The sequence below is a fragment of the Tinamus guttatus genome, unplaced genomic scaffold, assembly GCF_059628265.1.
Source record: "Tinamus guttatus ecotype Peru unplaced genomic scaffold, ASM5962826v1 Tinamus_guttatus_pri_ptg000211l, whole genome shotgun sequence".
NCBI lineage: Eukaryota > Metazoa > Chordata > Aves > Tinamiformes > Tinamidae > Tinamus > Tinamus guttatus.
The window spans coordinates 7926001-7948660 of NW_028288745.1; the positions used below are offsets into that span (position 1 = coordinate 7926001).

Genomic DNA, 22660 nt, shown 5'->3' on the forward strand with positions numbered 1-22660 from the left:
TTTCTCCAAGCAGAAGGATAATTCCAACTTGTAGCAGATGTAGACCATCTCCTAAGACTCAGGATCAATCAGACAGAAGATGACTATTCTCCTTAACATCTTAAGATTCACTTTGGTTTAAAAGTCTGCTTTGTGTCCTGCAGGCTGTTATTTACCATAAGCTCTACAAAAGCAGCCATTGTATGCTTGAAAAGTAACAAAACTAGATTGACTTTATGCTCAAAAGTACGCAATTTATCAGGGAAATAAGAATGAATGAGGCTGCTAATACTGTAACAGACTCAAATGGGAAAAAAACTCCACATGGTAAAATGGCAAGTGAGAAGAGGGGATGAAGAACAGGTGGTAGAGGGGCGGATAAGGGCAGGGAACAACAAAACAAGGGAAAAGAGTATTAAAGACAATCTGGGAAGGCATAAGCATGCACAGCCCCAGGGGTTTGCCTGTGGCACTTCAAAAAAGGTCTGAGCAACTTTCAGAAATAGTAAAAATGGAATGAAAAGAGGAAGGGGAAGTGTGACAGCATGTAGCAAAGACTTAGAAGAAAATTAAGAAGAAACATAAGGCATGCTCTGGTTATTTATATGTCCTCCCATGCTTCTTTCTTTGCAAAACATCCTCTGGCTCTGCTGATGTGGAGGTAGGAAGAAAAAAGCAGGTATAATAGCTTAATGCTGCTGTTGTGTCTTGGGGCTAACTTGTTTAATTTAGGATATCTGTGCTCTGAACATAGGTAGAGTCTGTTTGAGAAAGCATAGCAACAACAAAATTACTGGGGAGTAGAAGTGTTTTTTAATAGGAACTTCAGATACTCAACTCCTTAGATAAGTATCAAGGTGTTGCATACTAGAACTCTGTCCATTTTTTTTTTATTCTGAATGCCTTTCTTCACTTCCCATATTCAGTTTCATGTTGTTTTCTGTGGAAGAAATGCAAATACCTCAAGTTTACATATGATGAATTTTAAATAAATATTGAACTGCTGTATATAATCAAAACCAGGAAACACACTTGATTCTGTTGGTGGAATTATCTGTAATAAAAATAGATCTGCAATCTGTTTGTGATAATTTTAAAGGTCTATTTTGAGAGGGTATTGATGAGGGTTTAGCTTCTGCTGTGGATGTAGCACTCTGCCCTGTGGAGCATCCAGCAGTGCCTCGGGCTCTCCAGGCACAGCCCTGGGGGCTTTTGCTTGCTGACAAAGCCTGAGCTTGTTGGGTAAAACTGTACTTGGGCTAAACTCCATTTAGTTTAGTTAATCTTTAATCTAGATGGTTTCTTCCTTCTGACTGCTTCAGTGGCTACTTGACAGCAACTTCTGGAGACTTTTTAATATAATACTGATACTATATGTAATGTAGCAATGGCCACTTTTATGTTCTAGAGTCTTTGCTCACACAGCACAGCCCTCTAAATACTCCTTGAGGTTGGTTGTCCCAGCTGCTTGTGGTGCCAGTGGCTATTTGGAGTCCTCCCAACAAGCAGATGAAATAAAAATCTTAATGTGAGTGTTTCAGTAGACTCCTGACATAAGCAGCAGCTTCCTCATGTGTCATCTGATGAGAAACTATTTGCACCCTTTCTTGAGATGGCTTAAGGCTTCCTTCACTGGAAGATATGCAACTTTAATGCAGCTAGAGAGGAATGACTGGAAAAATTAACCCCTCAATGTTCCATCAATGCATTTTTTTGATTTATGAGTATGCACCCTGTTTTGATTTTGCAACTGCAGACATGATGGATAATGAGCAAATGATAATGTTGGCAAGCCTATAGAATTCTGCAATAAGTTAAATATTTTCTGCCTTAGATATTTAAGCTGAAGAGTGTGAAGTTCATGCTGTAGGAGTATTCAAAGAAGTTTTAGTACTTAGTACTGAGCTTGCTGTGTGTAATTGCCCCTTGCTTCCTTTTCTCCTGCTATGAATAAGGCAATGTACAGCTGAAAATCTGAGCTGCAGGGAAATCCCACCCATGTTTTGAGGCTTGCAGGGTCAGAGTATGAGAGCAGCCATTAGCCTAGGGTTAGCTGCTGCTCTCAGCTGCAATGCAGTAGCACAAATGATTCCTAGTACAGAGGAGAATCTGCCTCTAAATGTTCTCCTTAAATAGCAGGAACATGAATGATCTGGTTTGCCTTTTAAGTTGTAAAAAGTTAATTGAGAAAGACTTTAATCAATACTTTATGTAATTTAAACCTGATGCAACTGAGTAGCTTGCCTCTGAGAAACTTTCCGATGGAGGCTTGCAAGCTTCCCAGGACTTGATGGTATTCTGATGAATAACATTCCTAGTAGCCTAATTTTCTAGCTAATTATCATCAAACACCTAGACAGACTTTCTGCAATATTAGATATGCTTTGAAAAAAAATCTCTTCAACCATGGGCATAAGGGAATTACAAATTCACTGGTATACAGATTTTCAAATTTTGAACTAGTAGCTAATCATATCTTAGTGGTAAAATACTACATTTTGTAGTTGGAAGATAGCGCAATAACTTATTCTGAAATTAAAAATAATCCACAGATATCTTAAAATAATGTATTATAAATTAAAGCTATGGGTTTTTAGTTGTATACCACAATTTTTAACTATGATTTGGATAAAGTTTCTATATGTTTGGTGTTCCACAATGTTCTATTTCAGCTTAAAAAAAATTGCAAATCTGTATAGGTTTTATCATGGTCATAACTTGAAGAGCATTAGTCCTATTCCAGGCACACTTTGATGCTACACTTGTTCATAAATATTTCTAGTCCAGTAGGTCCTTCTTCATTTTGTTCTGTGGAAGTAGTGTGAGGTGGAGGTTCAGACTTGGAAGGAAAAAGCGAGACCAAGTATGTCTTGCCCTGGCAGAGCCTGTGTCCTCTTGAAGGTATCTAGCCCCAGTTAAGGCTTGTCCTTCATAGCCACAGCCTGCATCTGCACTGAGCTGCACTCGCTCAGGGTTGCATTACTCAAGCGATGCAAAATCAGGTCCAAGGTAAATTGTGCTCCTATGGCTTTAATAGGGGCCTTCATCTTTGAATGGCTGATATGTACTTGTAAAGCATATAACCCAAAAGCAGATCTGGCAGTTTGAGTATATGATGGGAGAATAACAAATAAGCATAGCAAACAGATGGGACAGCCAGTCTGTTGCAATGTGGTTCAACTGCAGGGCTGGCAGTGGGGAGCAGGAGCTCCTTAGCTGATGTTAATTGTCATAGCTCTGTTCACTTTGGTATTTACAATAGCTTTATTTATAGGATTATCATTGATTTCTTTTGTGATTGGGAAAACGAATGAAAACTAACAGGCCTTTAACGTCCTCTGATGTTATGATTCCTTCAGACATATAAGGAGTGTATCCAGTGCCAATGATATAGGCTCTCTGCAATAAGTGTGAAATGACAAGTGTGCATATATGTACAATCTCATCAGTAGCTGACAAGCTTTTAAAAAATGTTTTGGCTATAGATGATATCAAAGTGTTTTGAAGCATGTGGGAGGGATCTTTCAACTTTTTAGAAAGACTGAAGAAGGCATTTGTTGTGTAGACTAGGAGGGCTGTGTCTGTACCTTCCTCTCCTCCACAAGTCCTGGCTGGGTAGATGTCACCTGTTTCTACGGTAGCTGTCATCCATCTGAGGCATTTCTGCTGGAAGCTGGGATGCAGCTTAGCAAGGCATGGTCACAGCATGAGATTATGCAGCTTGAAAAAGTAATGTTTTGGACATCTAGAAGCTGCTGTAAGAAAAGTAATAATCATAATTTGGGGAAGAAGCTCTCCTGAACATTATTTTAAGGATGAACTTGGGGTGGGTATGACTGGAATAGCAAGCACACCCTTCAGGGCCTGTTTGTGTAAGCAGTTGAATGGACACCTCCAGAAATGCTGTAACAGTTGCAGCCTAAGATCTAGCTTTGCATGAGGTAAACTGCACCCAGCAAAAAACTTTTTTTTTTTTTTGCGGTGGGTGTGTGTTTCAGACTCTTCTGTGAAAGTGTTCCTTTTTCAGACCTTTAAGTAAAATATATGGAAAAAAATAAACATGGATAAAAGACCAGATGACAAAATAAGGGCATGGTGTCTGCAAGAGATCTGCTTACAAAAGCTGCCAGGCGGATTGGTATTGCGGTAGGTAAAGAATGCTAGAAAGATAGCAAACATGATTTTGGAGGAAACAAAAGCAAGACTTTTTGGATCTCATCAAATTCTAGAAAATTAAGCATGAGATTGTCTAGATTTATTTTATTTGGTGGAAGATATATTTCTGAAAGCATGGTGTGTCTCATTGCATATAGCATATTCAGTAGAAATAAGTCTGTGTTGATGGATAAGGCTTGTAATAAAGGGTTAATTTCCAGAAGGAAACTGATTTAACTCGGAAAGATTTTTTTTATCAAATTGACTCTGCTTGGTTTGTAGTGATCTAATATGACCTTGATTAAATTAGAGAAAATAATGATATGGGCTGTTTGTCCTATTGACAATTGCTATCCTAGTCTAGGGTAACTGTGAGTTAATGTCTGGCCCACATTTTGCAGGGATCTCAGCTAGGAATTAATTTCTATTCCACCTTGCCAAGAAAGCAATAATTATTGATGATTGTGAAGTGGTGAAATAGGCCTCTGGAATGAGCTCAAAACAGTTCAAGATAGATGATCAGCTTGCCACCAGCCTAACAGTTTAGCAAGGATGCAGGGATACACTCCAGTGTCATTTATACACCTGAGCATCAGTTCTCTGGTTGGGTAGTGAGAATGTGGCTGCTCTTCCTTCATCTTATATAACAGTTTATTGCAACAGCCACTTCCAAGTAGAAAAAGTCAGCTCTTTTCCAAGCAGGTCTTGGATAGAATCAGGAAATTCCTGATTCCTTGAAAGTGGACAACTTAAGTTTGTGTCCTTCCCCTATTTGATGGAAGCTACAGAGAAAAAGATGTATTGATTTGAAATGTGAAGTCAAGTCAGAATGTGCAACTGAGGACAAAATAATGTAATGATGGTTATTTTTATTTCTGCTTTCATCTACCTTGGTTGAAAGGGTAGGCTTCTTCTGCAGATGCTTTCTTGTTTGGAGTTGGAATGAAATGATCAGCTTGTCTACTGACCAGGCCTCCTGTCAATCTGGACTTGAGCTGGTGTGGTAGTGAAAAGTTGCTGTCTTTTTGCAAATGCTGACAAAACATTAGCAGAAATAATGTTCAATATCTAGAAATAGCTGTTAAGGCACAGTGTGTGTTCTCACCTGCCTAGAAAACTCTGCCTCTTAGCATTAAGGAGTGCTATATGTGCACATCAGTGTGTAACCTTGTGATTTTTGCATTAACATTTTTGTGGGTCCAGCTAAACTTTTATGAATGGTAATTAAACAGTCAGCCAAGTGAAATGTGTGTTTGCAGCATGTAAAGATACAAAGTACTCTAACACATGGAGTAAGTTCCTCTTATTAACTTTGGCAAGGAGCTAATGTTTTTTTGACACCAAAGTTGGGGTGGGGTTTTGGCAGAGACTCTCAGGCCCATCACTACTTTACTGTAACCTTCCCTAGCTAGTGCTGGTGGTTTGGGCTTCTACTTCATATTTCTATGCCAAGCACCACTTTACCTCCAACTACTGTTAATTCAGCATTAAGCACCACAGAACAGTTCTCATTTAAAGTGTTTTCCATACGATATTTCATTGTATGACCTGGTCCTGATTTTAAACAAAATATGCAAGCTACTTAGCTGTGCCTGTTATTGTAGCTGGGTTTTATAATTGTGTTCAGAAGCCTGGTCCTACCTGGAGTCTGTTATAGTGAGTGCTGCAAAGACCTTGAGAAAAGTACAGCCTCTGCTCTGAAAGTAATTTTCAGCTTCCAATCTTTTAACTCCAAGTCCTACAGTAGCAGCAATATGTTTCATTGTGTACATGACCACGGCCGCTGTACTCACAGGGCAATGTAAATGGATCATTTGCAAGTTAATGGCATCTTCTATATGGAGCTAATTTGCAGGCATACAAAGGGTTGGGTGAAAAACGGGCAGAGTGCTGTATACTATTTGTATTGAACACTGGTAAAGGAAGAAAGCTTCAGTATTTTAGTGACAATCCAGTATATATTTAGGTAACAAAAAAGTGTAATTTTTGTATACTATAATATCTCTAAGTGGGAAGATACCTTTTTAATATAAAGCTATTATGTGCCCTGACATGGCTAAATAACTGGTATTATGCGTAAATTGTCACCTCCAAGCAAGCAGACAATCCTTATGGACTGCTGTGTTGTATGTGAGATAGAAGGAAAATATTTGCATTACAAAATCAGATGAGGTGACTCTTTACCCTTGCTTTCTTTCCTGTTAAAACTAAGATTTCTCTAGTTAACCTGTCTACCAAATTGCCTTACAGTGCACTAGTGTCTAGTACCTACTAGTTGCATGTTTTTCTTTCATAAGTACTTTAATAATAGATTCTGTGGTATTGTCAGATTTCTCTCTGGGCACAGGACATAGCTGAAGGCTTTAGAAAGATATTAACCTAGCTTAAAACTACTGTAGCTGGTCACTAAATATGGCTGGGATTGCATCCATGGGAATAGATGTAATGAGGTGAAAGATGAGTCGTAATTATTTACAGGGACATTGAGCTTCCATCTATTTCCTTTAGGAAAAAACAAGCCTGATCTTTTTCTCTTACAAAAAAAAAAAAAAAAAAAAAAATCAAGTAGTTCATTTTGTGCAATTTAAAGCGGCAAGTCAGCCTCTAATATTTACCTGAACAGAGAAATACTGGCTGTTGCTAAAAGCTAGGTATGTAGAAAATCCTTTTTTTAATAGTTTTTGAGTCTGACTTCTTGGAGACTTGGAAACTTTCCCTGTATGAAAGGCAGAGAGGATTGGAAGGGGATTTTGCTCAGAAGCAAGCTAGCTGACATCTGCGGGCATTTTTAAACTTGGATGAACACATGATTTTGTCCTATTTCTGCTGCCCAGTGAAATGGCTCTGGACCAAGTCTCATTCAAGAGGGAAACCTGACCCTTGTCAGATACTTGTTGGCACAGGAAATGCAGCAGACCCAGATAGTACTGGGCCTCCATATGTGCAAATGGTCGCATCCTTCAGAAGACCTTTATTTTTCTCCATGATTGCCCCAGACACCTACTTGTCTGGTAGGAGGCATCTTTTGCTTCCAGCACCCAGTGCTGAAGAGGGTGAATGTGACTGTCCTTCCACCACCCTGTGCTGTGTCACTGGAGACTGTGGTTATACCCAGTAATTCTGCACTGTGGTGGGCTGCATTTTGTTTTGCCCAGAAAAGATCATTTGGTCTGATATAGCTGAGTGGCTCTTCAGGATGTCTAAAATGAAGTGCAAGATACTCTTATCAAGCAGGATGGAACTGAGGAGGAGGAGACTAAACACCTACAAATCCTATTTTAAACTATGGGATATGTAAGGGCTTTTATCTGGGGTAGAGTGTATGTATGTTTTAGACTATAAACACTCAGGCTTGCTGACTATTCTGTCTCCCTGAGGTCCAGCAACATGAGAAGCACAGCAGGGAACAACAACAAAGAGGCAGATACAGAGAAGTCTCTCAAATCAGTGCAAACCCAGGATATTTGCTTAGCCGTCAGTGCTCAAGCTTTGTAATAAATATAGGATTTGTATACAGATGTCATTACTGGGGACTGAGGGTAGGGGAAAGTGAGCCAGATTTTTTTTTCCATCCCCCAAAATATCCAAAGAAACATTTGGTGGCATTTAAATAGGAAAACATAGTGCTGTGCCAGAAACAAGTTTTACTTTTTATTATTTCTTTGAATTGCATGATAGTGATTATCAAAAGATGTTTGCAGTGTGAAAATGCGGGGGGGTTCTTGCTTACTTTTTTCTCCCAAGATGATCATGTTAAAACTTCTGGTTGGTGCTACATCTAAAAAATTATAAAGCAGTTTAGGGATAAGCTTTTGTTTATACTGCCACAGATGGCTGGAATAAATTAGTGGACTTGCTAAGGAACAGTTCATTTTAGTTTTAAATGCATTTGGACACTTATCAAAGCCCACATGGTGACCATTTTGTTATTTATTCATCTATTTCTGCTTTACAATTCCAGGCCCAAAGGCTATGTCAAACTAAGGGTCATGGGTTCATTTTTTTGCTCTCCTACTTCTCTAACAGAATTTAATTTTATATATATTATGTATTTTATATATTCCACAGTTCAAGCCCATTTCAAACTCTGGTACTATGGCCTGCCTTGGTCTATTCTATGTGGCTCTCCTGAAGAGCACTGCAAATCCAATTGTAAAGCAACAGATAAGCAAGACTTAACATTTAAATTCATTAATGAGTGTTTAAGCATTTTCCCTCAATTGGCGAAGAAATGCATGAAGTTGTAACTACACATTTTCTCTTTCACATCAATACCACTGGAAGAAGCAGTGAGAGCAAGACTTCAAGTTAATTTTGAAATGAGATCCCCATGGGTTAGGTTAGCATGAGGGTGGCAGGGCTGTGCTGTGGCTATTTGCCTCTCCAGCCACACATCCCAATGCACCTTTCAGAAGCAGGATGGTGAAACCTCCCTCATGCACCTACTCTTGCTCCTTCCTTGACACCAGTGCAGGGCAGATGCCCTGCAGAGAGCTCCTTGGAGGTCAGGACCCAGAGGGGGCACCAGTGCAGTCATGTCTTCAAGCTTTGCTCTGACTTGCTCTATCCTGGGGAAATCCTCACCACTCTACTGCTGCTTGCAGTGCTTGAGCTGGTATTACTTAAAAGTACTTTTGAGTGGGGGCATGGGGGGAGGAGTGGAAAGTTGCTTGCATTATATGGCAGTGTACTGGGTCCTCTAAGCTCTCTAATGCATCACTGTCAGCATTTGAATGCTGAACTTTGAGAGCTACAAGCTTACCCTCTGAACTCCCGGATTAGCTGCTGCAATGGCTGGAGGAGGAATCTTTTGTTTTAGACTGGGTTGAGTTCCTGGAAGCATGTGGTGAATGGGAAGGGCCTTGCTGCCTGCTACCCTGCCCTTGCCTGCCCTCGCAGCAAGGCAGCAGGTCCCAACGTGTGTCTGTTGCTGCTGTGGTGGCAGCGAGTGCCTGGAGCTTTTATAGAAAGTTCACATGCAATTATTTTGTTGGCATGTGAGCAAGTTTTACCTGAACTGCACAAGGCACAAAGGTTAATGGCAATTTTCAAAAGCCTGTAACTCAACCAACCCTCAACAATGTTTCATGCCAGAAGTGAAAGTTAGGTCTTTAGCATCAGGGTTTTTTCTGCTGTTTTCAAAACCCTGCTGAGGAAAAGTTATAGGCTTAGCCTCTGGAAGGAAAAATACATGTTTAGGCTGCATAACACTTCAAAAAAAAAATCTTACTGTTCTGAAAAAGTGATACTACTAAATATTCTGACATGTGTTGTACATGATGTCTGGTTACTCTTCCTATGTTTCCCGAAATTTAGTTCAAGAAATTTAGTTTGATGGATTTGCTTCTCTTGCCCCATGCTGCGGAAGCTCCACCGGGGCTGATCCCTGGAAAGGCAGGCCTTCCAGAGCTGGGGAAGCTCCACTGGGGCTGATCCCTGGAAAGGCAGGCCTTCCAGAATTGGGGAAGCTCCACCGGGGCTGATCCCTGGAAAGGCAGGCCTTCCAGAGCTGGGGAAGCTCCACTGGGGCTGATCCCTGGAAAGGCAGGCCTTCCAGAATTGGGGAAGCTCCACTGGGGCTGATCCCTGGAAAGGCAGGCCTTTCAGACCTGCTGGGGGAAGCTGGCCACTGCAGCAGGCTGATGCAGACTGGCTGACTGCCATGGTGTGTGGATACAAGTAAATGGATTCCCAGGAGGCTGCTAGTAAGGGATGTCCTTCCTATCAAGAAAGGCACATTGTGAGTTGAGGCAGGGTACTGTCTGTGAATCCCATTCTCTGGCCTTCTGCTTACTGACTGAATAACCTCGGCTTCATTTGGAGGGAGAAACTACTGTGGCATCTAAGTGCTCTTACTCTTCACTAGTTCCACAGGGCAAAAGGTTGGTATCAGGTGCCTTTTGCTCCGTAGGCACAGATTGTATTGAAGGACCTATAACCTGAAGATACCAAGAAAATGTGATGTGACACTTCTCAAAAAGTTGAGGTTCCTCAAAGTGGTGTAATCCATAATAGGAAAACCACTGAATCCAGTGGCTGCTGCTAACCTTGTCTAAGGTAAGGGCTACTCTAGAATGCAAGCTGTATGGCTTTGTAGCTTTTGCATTTTTTCCTACCCACGAAAATATTTTTTAAAAGTTACTTATGGGGCTAATGCACTCTTACAGTCAATATACTGCTGTAGGTCAGGAGCAAAGGTTTTGGTTATGCTTGGGATGAGTGCTAGCAGTGCAGGGGGGTGCTTCTGACCTCTCTTCCAGTGCTTGCTGTGCAAGGGTGGCTGTAACCAGCTAGTCATGTGGCTGTGCTGAGGCTTGAGGAAACTCCGCTTGTGTTCGAGGACAAGGGTCATAACCTTGTTTTTCCATATATTACACAGGGAAGATAGGAATGGGGAGCGGAGGGGACAGTTGGTGCCGGAAGCAGTGCTGAGGACCGTGGCCCCTCAGGTGCAGGGAGCTCCCAGGGCTGCGGGTAACCCCGATGGCTCCGCTCTCGCGGGTGGCGGGAAGGCCCTGAGGCGGCGCCGGGCTGCCCCGTCCCGCCCCGCCGGCTGCGCCACGCGCGGGGCCGCGGCCGGGCGCGAGCGGCGCTGCCCGGGGCCGCCCGCCCCTGTGGGCGTTGCCGGGCGGCCCCGCCCCGCGCTCCTGCGCTCGCCCCGCCGCGCTGCGGGGCCGGCGCGCGGGCAGCGGCGCGATGGCGGGTGCGCTGAGCCGGGACCCGGTGGATATTGAGGTACCGCGGCCGCGCTGGCGGCGAGGGGCGGCGGCGCCCGCCCGGCCCGGCCCGGGCGCAGGAGGCGAGTGCCCCGGGCGGCCCCGCCGCGCTGCCTGGCCCGGAGCGGCGGCGCTGCCCTGCGCTGCTGCCCCGGGACTGCCCGGGCGCCGCTCTGCGCCCCCGGCCGCAGGGAGACCCGCGAGCGCCTCTCGGGCCACTGGGGGCTGCCGGTGGTGGCAGCCCAGGTGCTGCTGATGGTGGCCCAGGTGCTGCTGGTGGTGGCCCAGCAGTCCTCCGGGTCCGGGCTGTCCCCCTGCGGACCTGCGAGGTGTGACAGCAGCTGCACCTGCCGGGCCTGAGGCAGTGTCGCCCAGCAGGGCCATGGCCGCGGCTGCTCGGCCCGGCCGCAGGCCATGTCCTGCCTGTGCTGCTGCGGTGCGGGACACAGGGTTGCAGGCCCTGGTGCTAGGGGTGCCTGGATGGGACCAGGCTGCCTCAGGCTTATCCTGTGACTGAGGTCTGGAAACACTTTTGGATCCCTGTTGGGGGTGAGATGTGGAACAGGTGGGAAGAGCAAACCTGCTGGTTCGCAGAGGTGGCTCTGGAAATTACGGAGACACTTTGGTGTGAGATCGGTACTCTTGCTGTTTTATCAGTTTGGTGTTTTGAGAGCAGCAAATAGTGGATTTTTTTTTTGAAGTTGTCTGTAGTTTTTTTTAAAAAAGTTGTCAAAAGTTGGGAAAAGTTTGGGTTTTTTTTTAGCACTACAGACTTTTGGGCACTTACCTTTAATTTCTCTAGGAAAAGTATTTCTGATGTTAGAATTGCTTTGTATACCTAGATAAGTATGACTCAGAATAGAGTAATATATTATTGTAGTATCAAGTGTTGGCCATTGTATGTGGCACCATGTAATTTTGGAGACTAGTGCTTGTTTCCCTCTGAAAATATGAACTTTGGTCAGTGCCGCCTTGTGTTTGTGTTTTGGTGCTCTTCAGTTAGCAAGCAAGTGGAAGTGTTTGGCTTTTAACTAGATGTATTGTCTTTTGCCCATCTCGTTGACTAGTCAGTGCATGCTTGTCTCCCAGATGAATATGTCAATAATTACTAATAGTCTGATTGCAATTCCTTTCTTTTGCTTTCTTGGGACTCTTTTGGTAAAAGACCCAGGAATGTTTTCTGTAAAAGCATAGGGTTTTTTCTTTGAAGTAGAGAAAATGCATGTTATCTAAGCCTGCATTATTGCAGATTTTTTTTAACAATCTGGTTGTTGAGCAGAGAAGGCCATCAATGGCACTGACAACATAGCTTGGCTAAAATCTAAGTATTGATCAGATGATTTCATGAGCATATTTATCTCAATGATCTGCCTCTCACACAACACAGTGCACATAGGTAAAACTAAAATCAAAGTAATTTTGAAAACAAGTTGTTTTTTAAAAAAAAAAAAAATCCAGAAAGTTTTTCCCTGATGAGTTGTGTTCCCTTTGGTTGCCTTAATCAGTAGTGGCTCTTCCTGGGCATGTGACCTGTGAAATCTTTTGCCTGTGACACTAACTTAGAACCTTTGAAATTACTTTACCTCTAAGAGTTTGCTTTCAGAATTATGGAAAACTAGGGATATTGTGATTAAAATAATTTCTAAAAAATGTTACTTAACCCAAACTTTTTGTATGAGGGAGGTGACATCTAGCCCAACCTTACAAAATGTGTTGGGAATATTCCTTGGGTCCAGAAATGCAGGTCAAAAGAAAGAAAAATTCGTTGCAAAAGAGCCAGGAGTAGAAGTGCGTACTTTAAGATGTGCCATGCAAGGACTTAACTTGGGTTTTTATTTGTCTATATCTGTAGATTTTCATGTGATACTATGAAAGCTTTTGGTTTTGCATCTATGCACAAACTGGCTATTTCTATCACAGAATCTAAAGTATGGGGAAAGCATTGCCTGTAATAGCTTGTAATATGAAACTGTTAAATGGACACACAACCTCCAGAGGATTGTTATATACTTGATGCATACCTGTTTCAAGGATACTGTGAGGGAGAAAGTCTCTCTGTTTTTTTGTTTTTTTTTTCCTTCTAATTCCTCACTATCATTGCTTGTTAACTACAATTATTTTAAAGATTATATTAAAGTTGTCAGGTGAAGTATTCTGACATTAGCAAACAGTAAAATTGTGCTGCTGAATAGTCATAAATCAGCTTTAGTTCATGCAGAGTGACAACAACTCAATGACATTACTTAACACTGTTATATTAAGTACAGCAAAATACTTTTGTTGTTTTTATTGCTTCCCAAACTTCCTTGACTGTTTTCCAGCCAAAGTGCAGAGCGACCGATTGCGGGTAGAAATACCAGCCAGCCTTTCCTCGTTCCAGGCCTTTGGAGCAGAGCGTGCACAAACATCCGCCTGGGCAATAAGTCACCCGCTGTGTTCGGCAATCTGTTTGCGCTGCGATGCAGCCAGCAAACCTGGGCTTGGTCCTCGTCCCTGTAGCCCTGTCCTTTGGTGGCGGGTGGACGGCAGGTCCTCCCTTGATTTTCAATGCCCAACCTCCATTGCCGAGGGCTTCCCCAGCGGGGAGGTGCTTTGCCAAACAGTTGCTGTCAGAAAAATAAGTGTAAATAAGCTGAATAACACACCCCCAACCATGCCTTTCTCCATAGTGTGCCATAGTGTGGTCGGTCTTACAGGGTGGGTGGGCAGTAGGCTGGAGATGCTCAGAGCTGACCTTCCCTGAGTCAGACATCATCACTGAGATCTGGCTTGTAAAGAAGTGTGAAGAGTTGCAGCTGTGCTCTGAAATAGTCTGGGAATTAGCATGGTAAATTTATAATATGTACATATGTAATATAATGAGCACTACCATCATTGAAACTGCCTCAAGCTTTATTTTCACTTAGCTTTAGAATGCATAGGTGACTCCTGTGACACATTTTTTTTTAATAAAATACTCCATCTGCATAGCTTTATTTTTTTTACTTCAGCAAGCTGCTGTTTGCTGCGCTGCTCTTTGCCCTGTGCTCTTTCTTGTGTGCTTAATCCGTGTGTGCAGATAAGCTGCCCTTGCCTGCTGTGGACAGAAGCTTCATGCTCTGCGTTACCTCCAAGGTGGGAGGGAGGGTTTCCTGGGGCCTGACTGCCCTGGGCACTGACCTTCAGCAGGACGTGGCGGCGGCTCCGGCCGCTCCGGGGCACGTGATGCCTGCTCCTTTTGGGCTCACTTGGCAGCTAGAAGCAGACTGCTCTGCAGCTGCCAATGCTGGTGAGCAAGATTGTGCCCTGTCTGAGAACTTACATTGCCCAAAAAGTGCCCTGAGCCCAAGGGACACAGTATTTTGCAACCGTATCCATGCTGTTCAAAGTGACAGGTCTGGCAGCACTGAGGGGTTCTTCTGTCCTGGGGCTGCATCCTGTCTGGGTGCTACAGAGCACAGACTATGGCAGCAAATTAAACAAATTTTGTTTGTCACACTTGTTCCTGTACAAACAGACCAGTGAGAAGCTGCACATAGCAAAGGGGGTGGCTTGAAGGCCTGCCTGGGAGCTAAGCCTGGAGTTCTCTGATGGGGAAATAGAGCAAGTATTGAAATATAAAGAATAGTGTAAACAAACCACAGGGCATTCCACTAAGGTACATGGGGGATTCTGTTAATGTGGCTCTGAAGTTTGTCAGGAAGCTACTTTGTTATTGCCCAAGCTTTTATTTCAAAATGTTACAGCTACTACAATGTCTCTCTGCTTGAGATGCCTGGTGTTAGTTGCCTTGTAATGAAGGTTTAATATGTAATCCTATGTTCAAGTTACTGCTTTGTAGCTTGGCTTGATGATCAAATGAATGATCCAACTTGGTAGCTGTGTCTAATGGTATCATTTGATGAGTGATCCTGGAGGAAGCAAATTTTCCTGTTTGGTGGTTTTTGTTTAGATTTCTCTCTGGTGCTTTCATTGTTAGAGTGGTTTTATTGTAGTAAACTTTTAGCTGAGTGTAACAATTATAGCATGATTAGCAAAACCTCATGGAAGATTATAGACCAAAATTAGCAGGTCCATCTTGGGTGAGCTAAAACACTTCTGGCAACAAATTCTGCTTGGCAAAATAGCACCATGGCTCATGAGCACCTCAATCCACTTAAATGCAGCTGCCGCCTGTAGGAGTGAGCAGCGCAGTCGTGTGTGGTTGTCACCCCTGCCCAGCCAGGCCCAACCAGGTACCCGGAGGAGGCATTTGGGGCTGGAGGGTGCCTGGGGTTCCCGGCTGGGTGGTGGCACCCAGGTGCGCGGCGCGGTCGGGTCCTGCTCCTCCTCGGTGGGATGCTGGGTTCGCAGCCACGTGCGCGGTGCGGTGCGGTGGACGCAGCGTGTGCTGCGCGGTGGGACGCGGCCCTGGGCAGCGCGTGGCGGGCGCGGGAGCCTCCCGGGCGCTGGCAGCCCCTGGCAGCTGCTCTGCTCCTGCCGGTTGCCTGGCAACCTCCTGCTCTGAGCATCCCACTCCTCCTCCTCGGCATTGCGGAGCGGCCCGCTCGGCTCCTGCCCCGGCCACGCTGCTGCGCAGGGCTGCGGCAGGCGTGCGGTTGGGCATGGGGTGCCCTGGGTGAGCGATACCTGCTGGTGCCCAGGCAGAGGCTCGGCGGGCGGCGCTCCTGTGGGCATGGTGCCCAGCGCGCTGCCTCGCTGTGGGGCTCGGCCACCTCACCGTGTAGGAGCCGCGGCTCGCGGAAGGGGCCTGTGGAGGTCGGCCGTGTGGAGCTCAGTGGATGTCTTGTGTTGTGGTGCTTAGCTTCACTACAGTGCCACTGCTCAGTGTGTGAATATACAGAAATTAAATATATGGTTGTCAGAGGGGAGCTGCGGAGGAAGGTTGGTGAAGAAGGACGTGGAAGGCATGAGCAAAATGGTCTGGCTTCCAGTTCCAGTCTTCATTAGGAAATGGGAAAAGCATTTTGACTTCATTGGGTCAGGTATATTTTTATGGAAAGAACAGGTGATGCAGACTTAACCTCAACTTTGAATTCTTGCCTTTTCTGCTCATAGACGGTTACAAGTATAAAAAAATGCTTGAATCATTTTGTTGTTGTTGCAGACGAAGTGTAATTCAAGTGGACAATCTTCTTGAGAAAAAGAACCAAAAAGTTTCAAGAGACACTGTGAGAGTTAAAGCGGGCAATTTTCTTTAAAAACAAAACCAAAAGAACAAAACTCCCGAAGTTTCAAGAGATACTGTGAGGGTTAAATGTCAGAATAAGTACTGGTTTTTCAGATCAAGATATATAGATAAAGGTGGTATATTTACTAACTGTTTCCCAAGTTATTGCCTGCTTAAGATATGGCCTGTTTTGCACTGGTATCTGCTGTTTCTTGCTTGCAAGAATGCAGAAATTTCTTGTGCAAAACAGTTCTGGTGCATGTTCTGTTCAAGACAGCCCCAAAATTGCTTCAGAACCTTCCCCCAGCACTTTTATTCCTATGTACGTGTGTGCTCTGGGTTAATGTCTTGCCTATATCATGCCGATTGGCGTATTTGTGAAGGCTCTAGTGTGAACGGGTGCTGCGTGCTCTGCAGAGGCAGCTCTCGGCCAAAGCCATGTGTTGCTGCTGGATGCCCAGCAGCACCCGGGCTGTGCGGGGTGGCGGTGGGCACCTCACTGCATCCCATGCCCCACTGTGAAGACCTGAGGGCAGCAGCGAAATGGGGAGAGACTTCCATGCTGCTGGGGTGCAGCCTGGGAACAGGCCAGGTATCCCGTGTGCTTTAGCATCCAGGTTAGTAGCTGCAGACTGAGTTGGGCAATTGCACTTCTGCCCTCCGTCAAAATACTGAGACCTGCTTGTGAAACATTGAGTCCCTTACCCTGGTTGGAGAAAGGGACCTGCCTAAGCTGCTCTGTGGTGCCCAGGGTTTTTAAGTCTCATAGTGTTTCACTATTTAAAGTTAGGTTAAGCCATTTATCTTTGCGTTTTAAAATGCTTCTGGTGTGTGTATGCTCACGTGTGCCCAACAAGCACACTTATATATGTATGTACTTGTTGCACCTTGTGAAGAAACGGACTCAGTCTGGAGTGCAGAGTGAGACAACTTTATTTCCAAACCGACTTCTTTTTATACTTTCTTAACACAAGTGTTGCAAAGCGCACAACCAATCAGCATCTGGCCACCTGCGCGGTTGTCTGGCTTTGTTTCTTTTCTTCTGGCAAGACACGTCGCACACGAGGCAGGGGGAGGTGTTCCTCAGTCCTCGTCTTTCTCGGCTCTGTCCCCCATCTGCTGCAAAGACTGACACCCTTGTGGTTAACTATCTGCTAACAAGGTACTATTGTCTTTGAACAAGCCTCCACATCTCACCCTTCTTTATTTGTTTTTGTTTGAACAGCCATGACTTAATTAAATGATCAACCTATCCTTAAACACATAACAAGAAACAAAGCAGGCACACTAACAATAAACGAAATATGCCAAACATCAACAGGCTGTCCTACTAGACAGAACATGTCCTGTCAAATTTGATTGGCCAGAATTACCCATATGTCTTTCTTGAGGATGTCAAACTCGTGTCTCCTTCTAAGAGCTTAAATAGAGGATGTAATTCTTCTGTGGAAATTCCTAAGGAGGGACGGATCCAATTAATAGTTCCCAAAAGTTTTTGAAGATCATTCAAAGTCCTTATGTCTGTCTTTAAGGTCAATGATTGTGGTCGAATTTGATGATCAGAAATTCTCCATCCTAAATATCGCCAAGGCGGACTTTCCTGTACTTTATCTTCCGCAATTCTTAATCCTGCAGCTGATGCTGCTCGCGTAATCTGATGCAGAGCCTCTTCTGCTGTTTCCTTTTGCTCTGCAGCAATCAATATATCGTCCATATCTTCCCATCGGCACAGTACAGGGTGGTATCGGAGTCCATACCATTATCTTAATTTCTCCTTTGAAATCTGCATTGACAACTCCAGGTAACACACAAACAGCCCTTGTCTCGTGGTTGAAGATCGCCCAATTAACAGTGCTGCCATTCCTCGCCCCAGGGGGCTGTGGACACCAGTTGGAATTAGCACAACTGATGTATCAGTAATTAGCACTTCTATTGTGGTGGCCAGGTCCACCCCGGCGCTGCCCCCTGTGCGGGCGCACAGGCGGCGGCTGCTTCCCGGTGGGAGCCACTCCGAGGGGTGATTTGCCGTCATGGCGCGACCCCTCGCCGCGCTCCGCTTGAAGTTTCCCGAAGGGGCTAGCGGTCGACCTTCCTTATCAAATTTTGATCGACACTGATTAGCATAGTGTTGTCCTTTGTGACAGCGCGGACATAGTCCAGGCGCTCCTCCTTTGTTTGCTTGCGTTTTTGGACAGTATTTACGAATATGCCCAAATTGGCCACAAGCAAAACATGGCTTTTTCATAGACATTGTTGCAAATGTTTCGGCCATCAGTGAATATTCATACTGTTTGGTACCGACATTAATACATGCTTTTAGCATGTCATCAATAGTAGGATCCTTTAGTGGCCGCAAAACTCTCTGGCAATCAGGGTTAGCATTCTCAACTGCTAGTTGCTTAAAAATGTAGCTTCGTGCTTGTTCATTATCAATTTGTTTCTCCAGAGCCTCATTAAGCCGATCCAAAAACTTCATATATGGCTCATTCGCATCTTGTCTTATGCTAACAAAAGGTTGTCTTTGTTTACCACTCTCCGGAACGGCCTTAAGGGCGCGGAGAGCAAGTGCCTTAACTTGTTGCAAGCCCTCAGGGGGGATTTCTGCTTGTGCTGTTGTAGCACTGTGATCGCCCTCCCCCATTAGCACGTCCACAGTAACAGCCCGTAAAGGACCTTTTTTCGACAGCCGCTGGTTTTCCTCCCCCTGAGCTCGAGCAAGCTCTCTCATTTTCGATTCCCACATCGTGTATTGCATATCAGTCATAATGAGGCGAAACAAGGTTTTAAAATCATGGGGAGTAAAAACCGAAGAATCACAAAGAGATTGTATAAGGTGGGTGGTATATGGTGCGCCAAGGCCATGATCTGTCACCGTACGTCGCACGTCCTTAATAAGATTATACGACAAACCTTCCCAACGCGGATTCTGGTCTGGTGCACAGATAACGGGAAAGGCTTTCAGCATGCCCACATCCCCCGCCTGTTTTGCTCCTCGTTTTACTGAGGCCCATTTATCGTGAGGATCCGGGGGGTATAGGTCTGGCTCCTTTCCAGGGTCAATAGGACCCGGACCAAAAGGATCATCGTCCTGTTCATCAGGTGGCAGTACCGCAAAGGCTTTTGCAGCACGTTTTCTTTTCTGATTCTCATCAGGACACGATTGAGGTAAAGGAGGCGCGGAGGGGATGGCAGGGGCCCCGATCCCGTCATTTATGTTCGACTGCAACCCACTATGAGATTTCAATATTTCGAGTACAACTCGCCATTGTGGCAACAGGTTAGCAGCAGCCTTATCACCGCGCGTGGCACTATCCCACAGTCGGACCCCAATTTGGTCCCATCTTTCCAGATTAAAAACATTCTTACTATTCACCGAAGGATCGTCTTTAGAAGCCCATGCAAGAACCTTTTGCAGCTCTTCTTCACCTAATTTTTTTCTTTGCGGTTTCAAGTTTTTAGGAGAAGCTTCTAAATCGTCCTTTTGTTCCTTCATTAGGTATGAACCCATAGTTCCCAGCCGCTTACCTCTTTCCTTTCAAGAGGCTTTTAGTGTGCACACAAAGTAAGCTTCCTTTCAGCTTGATCCTTACGCTTCCTTTCAGCGTGATTCCCGGGAGTTCAGCTGGGCGGTGCAGCCGGAGAGACAGCTAGTCTTCGAGCCCCACGTTGGGCGCCATTTGTTGCACCTTGTGAAGAAACGGACTCAGTCTGGAGTGCAGAGTGAGACAACTTTATTTCCAAACCGACTTCTTTTTATACTTTCTTAACACAAGTGTTGCAAAGCGCACAACCAATCAGCATCTGGCCACCTGCGCGGTTGTCTGGCTTTGTTTCTTTTCTTCTGGCAAGACACGTCGCACACGAGGCAGGGGGAGGTGTTCCTCAGTCCTCGTCTTTCTCGGCTCTGTCCCCCATCTGCTGCAAAGACTGACACCCTTGTGGTTAACTATCTGCTAACAAGGTACTATTGTCTTTGAACAAGCCTCCACATGTACACATGTATTCTGGTTTGTGGGTGTATGTATATATGCACATACAGCCTCAAAAAGCTGCCATAAAGTATTAATGTATGTGCTGGCAGTGTTTTATTTGTAAATTCTAAGTGATAAACATAATGAAGCCCTTGAAATGCCAAACCTTTCATCTGTGCTCAAGCCAAGGTTCAGTTTTATTTTCAGCATGGCATTTGCTGCCTGAAGTGTTACAAGTGACTTGACCTTAAAATTACGTTTATTTTAGTTCATTGAAATGGTTGGCCTTTCTAGTTCAGCTTGACACCAATAGTGCAAATGGGACAACAGACATGCTTGCCTATGATTTCATTTGAAAGCTAATTTTAAAAAAAAATCTAGGTGCTGAATCTAAATATTTCCATTTAGGTAGGATGGTAGTCATTAGTTAAAGGCAATCATGATGCTTTTAATTTCAAATTTCATTCCAGGTTCCCAAACTATTATATATGTAATTAAAGATGGAAGTGTCCAGGCAGCTGAACTGCCTGGCTTGGGCTCATTGCCCATCACGAGGCTTGTGCTTAGGGCGAGTGGCCTCTGTGGCACTTGGGGAAGGTGCTGGATGTGGTGCCGAGCTCCAGGCTGGCGCCTGTGCAGCGCAGGGTGTGCGGGACCGGGCACGCCGGGCTCCGCGGGCAGGGCAGGGCACTGCGAGGGGAGCAGCGGGCTGGCCGGCGCGCGGAGGCATCCGCAGGGAAGGAGAAATGGAGCAGGCTGCGGTCGGCGGGGCGGTGCGTGAGCTATTGCCGAGTCTCCCAATTGCAGCATTTTGCTTTGCAGCCGCCACGCTGTTAGCATCTCTGCTGGCATCTAGCTCATTACCAAGGGCTTGTTTCTGCCTTGATTACGAGCATGTCGTATGAAGCCAGGTCCTATTTTTTTCCAACAATAATTCCTCCCCTCCCATCTGGGCATGACAAGCATATGCGGAAAACTCCGGAATACGTGTGTAAAAGTAGGCAGAAGTACTAGAATAGGTTATTAAAAATGTAGAGCCATAATGTGAGTAAAGAAGATTGGAAGTATAAAAAGAGGTTTTACACCTGGAAGTTATTATAGTTATTTAGATTGCGGGAGAATAATAACCAATTGTTTTCTAAGATGTATGACACATTTATGAAAAACCTTGAAGGATAAATGGATCTTTTTAGTATGCTACTTCCACAAAGGACTCTATGAATAAAATAATAGTGAGCGAACTCTCAGTGGATGCTGAATACTGCTAATTGATGAAATTATTACTTATTACGCTGTGACTGAACTCTGCTTAGAAACACTATTTTCAGTATGATTTTTTGAAAATGACAGCTGAAATGTAAGAGGCTTTGTATTGAAAATGAATAGTGATAATTTCTTGATATCTTTGAAATGAAGGATATTTCAATGACAGTTAAAACTGAGGAAAGTGTTATTTTTTTTAAGTGCTGAGATCATGAAATATTGCTGTGGAAATAAAATGAACTTTTCTGAAATCAATGAAGTAGACTTCAAATATGGATTTATGAGGCATTTTAAAAATAATTTTTAGTCCTCTTATAGTAAAGCAGTCAATTATTTGTGCCAGCAGTTTTCATATGTCAGATGTTAAGGTGAGAAATGTGATTTGTGAGATAGGGTGTAGCTGTCGCATTCAGGAAAACTCTAATTGTAAATTAAATCAGTGTTGGAGAAGCGTTCCATCATGGATTGCTCAGGGCAAGAATGGGAATGAGTATAAAATTTGGCTTTGATTTGGTACTGACAAATTAAAGACAGCTGTCCTTTCTTGACAAGCTATTTCAGGTCTGTGCTGGCTCTCCAGTTTTGTTATGGGTAATTGGTGTGAGGGTCTGTGCAGAGCCTTGTGTGCAGGGTGGTGCTTTGGGATGGAGCTGGAGGTGAATGCGAGATGTGGTTTCAGCATTAGCATGTTTATTCATCAATATGCAGAGCTTACCTACCTCCTGGTGCTTGGAATCCAAGGGACAAAAACCTGTGCAGGTTCATGCATGTGTGTGCCCATGTGTGGGCACCTTGAACAGGCACATTAGAGGTGGCCTCTTTAAGTTCCAATTGAAAAATCAAGTCCTTAAAGATGTTAGTAAGCCTGTACAAAAAAATCTTCAAAACAGATGGAGGAGTGCCAAGAGTTGGAGGAAAAAATCAAACAAGCCAACCACAACAGAAGCTGTTCTAGAGTGCTTGGGATAAAATGCAGAAATGAAACAAATAGTGAAGAGCAGAAATTAAAGTATTTCCTCTTAAAACAAACAAAAAAAACCCCTCCAGTCTGAGCAAAATGTTATCAGTTCAGTGTGGCAGCAGTAATCAATATTACTGACTGGTGAAGGGCCAACTTCTGTGTTTGGCTATAATGAGAAATACTTTTCAGAAGAGCGGAATAGTTCTTACATAAAGCATGGGACATGCACACTGCAAGATGTTGGCACCAGGCAAGGAGATGAGCCGATTTAGGAGCTCCACGGGCTATGTAGCACAAGGGCTGTTGGCTCATGTTTACCTTGGAGTGTGAAGTTCTCTGGTCGCTTTCTTGGTGCACCTTTGTCAAACTCACTAAGCTACTTGGAGCGCAGGGGCAAAGCCCTTGGAATTGCTGGGGCAGTGCCCTGGTCACTGCTTGTCCTCTCAAACGCCTGTGTAAAGGCTGC

General features: G+C 44.4%; 1 protein-coding gene across 1 annotated transcript in view; it reads left to right on the top strand.

The window, feature by feature from the left end:
- The first annotated feature begins 10809 nt into the window (after positions 1-10809).
- DPYD (dihydropyrimidine dehydrogenase) overlaps positions 10810-22660 on the top strand; it is a 211121-nt gene continuing 199270 nt past the window's right edge. The window contains exon 1 of the mRNA XM_088524477.1: positions 10810-10869. Within this exon, the coding sequence (XP_088380603.1) occupies positions 10831-10869 (39 nt within the window). The 5' untranslated portion in view covers positions 10810-10830. The remainder of the gene's footprint in view (positions 10870-22660) is intronic.